The sequence below is a fragment of the Benincasa hispida genome, chromosome 5 (assembly GCF_027475165.1).
Source record: "Benincasa hispida cultivar pf3 chromosome 5, pf3_genome.v1.1, whole genome shotgun sequence".
Lineage (NCBI taxonomy): Eukaryota > Viridiplantae > Streptophyta > Magnoliopsida > Cucurbitales > Cucurbitaceae > Benincasa > Benincasa hispida.
This window is the reverse complement of record NC_143482.1, coordinates 49,657,415-49,662,932: the sequence shown is the minus strand read 5'-3', so window position 1 is coordinate 49,662,932 and position 5,518 is coordinate 49,657,415. Positions and strand designations below refer to the sequence as shown.

The 5,518-nt window shown below is 30.1% G+C and overlaps 1 protein-coding gene across 1 annotated transcript; it reads left to right on the top strand.

Moving 5' to 3' along the window:
* The first annotated feature begins 2,213 nt into the window (after window positions 1-2,213).
* Window positions 2,214-3,595, top strand: LOC120078434 (protein RADIALIS-like 1). The gene is made up of 2 exons (XM_039032710.2): window positions 2,214-2,576; window positions 3,429-3,595. Exons 1-2 carry the CDS (start codon window positions 2,324-2,326, stop codon window positions 3,431-3,433), a joined length of 258 nt encoding a protein of 85 aa, XP_038888638.1. The 5' UTR covers window positions 2,214-2,323; the 3' UTR covers window positions 3,434-3,595.
* The last annotated feature ends 1,923 nt before the right edge of the window (window positions 3,596-5,518 follow it).

Here is a 5,518-nt window from a genome sequence, read left to right as displayed (position 1 = left end):
TTCAAATCTATCATTGGTTAAGCCTCCCAAATGGAATGCAAGAAGACTGATATTCTCATTATACTTTAATTTAACTCATTAAAATCTTAATTTATTTGAAAGATTCAAAACTCATGTTGAAATGAGTATCTTTGTTGGGATTGATGTTGACATGAGTATCTTGGTTTCCAATTTTAATCGACTTTTGTTAGGTTGTAGGGTCAACATTTCACTATTTTGAAGTTGTAAGGTAAATATTGTTAAACCACTCCTAGAACTAGATATCAAATAGGGAATCTACATATATTTTATATTATATATCAATAATTATTGATATATTTTATAATATCATTTAAATTATCAATCATACTCCATAGAGGGAATCCCTGTCTCAGAAATTAAAATTGAAAAAGAATATAAAAATTGAGATGTCCTTACTCTTTGGAATTTTGAAGTTGGTCCATAGATGTAATAATATAAAAGCTTTATTCAAACGAGTCAAAGTGAATGTGACTCAGCGGTAATTGGTATGTAGCTAATTCTTTTAAAATTGGAGTTTCAAAATCTCCCTATCTCAATATTTTATACTTGAGGAAAAAAAATCACTTAACTTTATTCAAACAAAATAACTTCATGATAATTAACTAACTGAGGAAATTTTCAACCATATACTAACTGAGGTAAGAGATTTTTTCTTTAATGTTAAATCACCAACCAACAACCAAAAATCTTAAATTGATGGATATTTATTATGATAAATTTAGTTATATCTATATTTTAAAAAACCATCACTTATGGTATTGAGCAGAACAGGTGAAAATCAATATTAATTAAAGTTCGAACACAAGATTTATGCTTTGGTTTCATGTTAAATCACTACTAAATAAATTCAAACTCAAAAGCTTAAAGTTGATATGTTAGAGTAAAATTAATTATGATATCAATATTTTAACTGTTGGAATGCTATAAATTTGATATTTGCATTTCAAAACATCCAAGTATGGGAGTCAATCTAAGTTCTATTCGTATTTGTCATATTTACGTTATTTACGCTTTTTATCTTAGGATCTAGAAGAAGTGTGATATATAAACTCTTTAACCCCTAGAGGCTTCTCTACTCTATAATCTGAACTATTCTCTCTATAAGTAAAGTATTTTTTCTCTGCTCGTGGATATAGTTAATACAATGATAGTGAACCACATAATAAATCTTTGTGTTGATTTTTTTTACTATTTATGCTTTTTCTATTTATCTTTATTTGTTGATCTCATAAAATTAACATTTTTCTTCACTTATGGGCTTAAGTACGATCTAGCACGATGAAAAATCAATATTAATTTAGAGAAGAAATAACATTGCATGAGCTTAAATTGGACCTGGGATCTTCTACTTTGATTTGAAAAAAAGAAAAAATATCCTCTAGTACATTATGGAGTCTAGTTTTCATTAGGTCTCTATATTTGAAAATGTTATACTTTTACTCTTGAGTTTTTAGTTTAGTTTTTCTTTGGTCTATGTTTCATGATATTATACTTTTACCCGTAAGGTTATAGTTTATATTTCATTTGGTCCATAGGTTTTAGTACACTCTTACCTCGAGTTTTCACTAATAATAACTTTTGGCATTTGACATTAAATTTCAATCAACTAATTTAAATAATGATGATGTAATATTTTTATTTAATGTTAATAGTGATGGAAGAAATAATTTAATTATAATTATTATAATTATTTAAAACTATTTAATAGACATTAATAACAATGACTTGAAAGTGAGTATTGTCTAGTGAAAAATCAAGAGTAAAAATGTATTGTTTTGAAACATATATATCATTAGAAATTATCCTCAAAATCTAAGGATAAAAATATAATATTTTGAAATTAGAGACCAAATGAAAATAAACTCAAAACTTATAGACCAAAAAGATAGACGTGAAGAAGTTCAAAGTGGTTTGATATATTTTCTTCTTTAGTATATGGTTTGAAATTTTCTTATTTTGTCTATAGGGGAATGAAAAAGAAGAAACTCTTTGGGAGAGATGATTCTATATCTCAACATAATTCCAATTGTTTGTGCCATTTCTTTTGTTCTTACTTCATCTTGTGGTTTTTAAAGATACAAATCACTAAAATTCCCATCATAGCCCAACTATAGGAATTACCCCCCCCACACACACACCTACAAACCCTACATTTTATTTTGCCTATAAATTGCACCCACTCCCCAACTCCTTGGCACACACATTTTTCCCTTTCCTTTCCACAAAAGACTTCCTTGGGCCATCTTTTCAAACCCCATTTGCTTTGTTTTGGAATTTTGAAGCTCTATATTATTAAAAAATAATGGCTTCAATGTCCTCTCATGGCTCAAATGCATGGACTGCAATGCAAAACAAGACATTTGAAAAGGCTTTGGCAGTGTATGATCAAGACACTCCTGAAAGATGGCTGAATGTTGCTAAGGCTGTTGGTGAAAAAACTGAAGAGGAAGTCAAGAGGCATTACCAACTTCTCCTTGATGATGTCAAACATATTGAATCTGGCAACGTCCCTTTTCCCTATCCATCCTCTAGTGATGATTTGCCAAGGAAAAGAGGTAATTTATAAGCTTTCGTCCTCGTCCAATATGACATTTTTGTTTCTAGTTTCTTGTTTAAGTTTATTTCTGTTTCTAGTTGCTTGTTTAAGTGTGGAATGAGGTAAATTGGTGTACGGTGACTTTCAGCTTGAAACTTTAAAAAATCTCAATCTCTTTTACGAAACACAAAAATAGTCAAATTTCTTTTATAATCATTTTTATTTCTCCCAAAAGTAACTCCAAACACACCCAAAAAATGGTTCACAATTGTTCAAGCTTGTTTCTTGTTTTTCATTTTTCAAAAACGTTTCAAAATTGTGGAGAAAGTTTTTGGAAACAACAAAATCAAACTTTCTTGTTTTATTTGTTTCTTCCATTTTTTTTTCAAAAACTAAATAAAATTATTATTCTATTTTTTGTACTTCTAATTTGCATAATAAATATTTAAATTTTAATATCTACTTTTTATGTCAAATTTCTACATTTTTAATTCAAAAATTCAAGGGTTGATTAAAATTATAATTAAATTCATCCTAACTCATCAACTTAATTGAAGAAAATAGTTACCAAATCCTTAAAAAAAATTATCAAACGTGTCTATTTTTCTTTAAAAAAATGAAAGAAGAAGAAATACAAAAAAGAAAAAAAAAAGTTACAATACGCAATTTCATTTTTCTTTATTAAAATGACACGACATGTACAAGAAACAAGAAACATTACCCAATGAGTTGAACTCTTTTATCACTTTCTCATGTATTAAGAATTCTCTACTAGTGAAGATGTTTTATTCAAATTTTATGTGCCAAATTAACTGATATTATGTCATACAAAGCCCCTTCTTGATTATTTATCCTTTTCTTTTTTCCACAGGATGAGTAAGAACAAGCTCTTCAATTGATATCTAGCTGGTGCAATAGCTAGAAGAATATTAAAGAAGAAAAATCCATTTGAATTTTGCTTCATGTGTAACCTTTTATATGCAATTGTACCACTCAAAGAATAAATATGAGTTTATTTGAAATTTTGTTCCTCTCTAAGTGTAAGGGAGATTTGGTCTTGTTATGGTATGACATTCATATCTATTAAGGGATGTTTAATTTAAATTTTTTCTTAGAAGAGTTTAAATTCAAATTTGAAAAATATATTTCTCATTAAAATATATATATATATAAATAGTTTAAATTCATTTTAGGAAAAATATTTTAAATGACAAAACTATCGAAAATATTTACAAATAATAGCAAAATATCATAGTCTATCTGTGATAGACTGAAATAGAACGTGATAGACTACTATTTGTGCCTATCGACAGATAGACACAAATAGTAGTCTATCGCATCCATGGTAGATAGATAGTGACATTTTACTATATGTATAAATATTTTGATTATGTTATAGATTTGGTTTGTTGGGAATATAATTTTCTCTAAGGCGGTGGCTCTATATATGTATCAAATAAAGTACTAACATCAGGTTTTGACATCATAATATTTTCTTGCAAAATACTTTTTTAATCTAGAAATATCAGGTAGATTGATGTAGTCTGATATTTTCCTTTATTAAGACGCAACTTATTTTCTCCTATTTGGAAGATGTTTCCTTTTTTGGATTCGTTTATAAAAGGAGTGTTTTGGTATGCTTTCGATGAGCAATTTTTATTATGCCGATTTAGGTTTTTGAGAGCAAGATGTTTGCAGCATTCAGTCGCATTGTCCTATATTGTGATCTTGCTCGTTGCTTACTTTATTCCGTTGTCCATGTTCTTTATCCGTTGAATCCAAAACATTGAAAATTATTACAGTTTAGGGTGAGCCTAAACCCTAGCTGCCAGAGAATAGATTCTCAGTCGTAAGGGGAGCCTAAGACTCAACTTTGATAATATTAACATACATAGTTTAGTTAAGAGGGAGTCTCACATCTAGGGGGAGCCTAAGTGATGTCTGAGTTAAGCTCTACGTGAGCCACTATAGTAGTTGGGGTATTACAGATAAGTACTACATTGTAGACTGCATAACTCTTTAATATTAGTGGACTTATCTTTTTTGGGCGTTCAGCTCCCTAGATATAGGTGTTTGTCACTGAACTAGCTTCACAACCACATATTGAGTGACAAGTCATCGTAACGCTTTTTCAATTGGTATCAGAGTGGATCACCCTTATCTCAGGTGCTTCGATCATGGATGGAATTAAGGAAGGGGGCTATACCACTTATCCACCTGTTCTTGATAGAACAAAGTATTCATACTAGAAAGCTCGAATGAGTGCCTTTTTGAAATTGATTGATAGCAAAACTTGCAAAACTGTTGCATCTTGATGGACACATCCTATCATCAAGTCTAAGGATGGAAAGGAAATTCTGAAGCCAAAGGCTCAGTAGTCTGAAGAGGAAGATGAAGCCTCGTTGGAAAATTCACCTGCCTTGAATGTGATATTCAATGGTGTAGATCGCAACATATTCAGAGTTATTAATACTTGTGTCTCAATTAAGGAGGCATGGGATATCTTGTCTATTGCTCATGAGGGAACGCCTAAAGTAAAGATGTCCAGGTTGTAGTTGGTGACATCAAAGTTTGAGCATCTTAGAATGCACGATGAGGAATCCATTATTGAATTCCTTATTCGTTTGCTAGACATTGAAAATGAGTCGTTTCCTCTCGGAGAGAAGATTTCAAAAGAAAAACTTGTCAAGAAAGTTCTAAAATCTCTACCCAAGAAATTGACATGAAGGACACAACCAATGAGGAAGCTCAAGACATAACAAAGTTGAAAGTACATGAATTATTTGGCTCCTTACTCACTTTTGAAATGTCCCTTGACGAGAAAGTTGAAAAGAAAAATAAGGGAATTGCTTTTCAATCAGCTGTTAAAGAAGAGTTGATTGGTGACGATAGAGATTCAAAAGATCCTTTTGCCGAATCGATTGCACTACTTTCAAAATAGTTTAATCGTTCACTCAAATA

Excerpts from the sequence above, each read along its gene's own strand:
- LOC120078434 (XM_039032710.2), top strand. The coding sequence starts at position 2,324 with ATGGCTTCAATGTCCTCTCATGGCTCAAATGCATGGACTGCAATGCAA.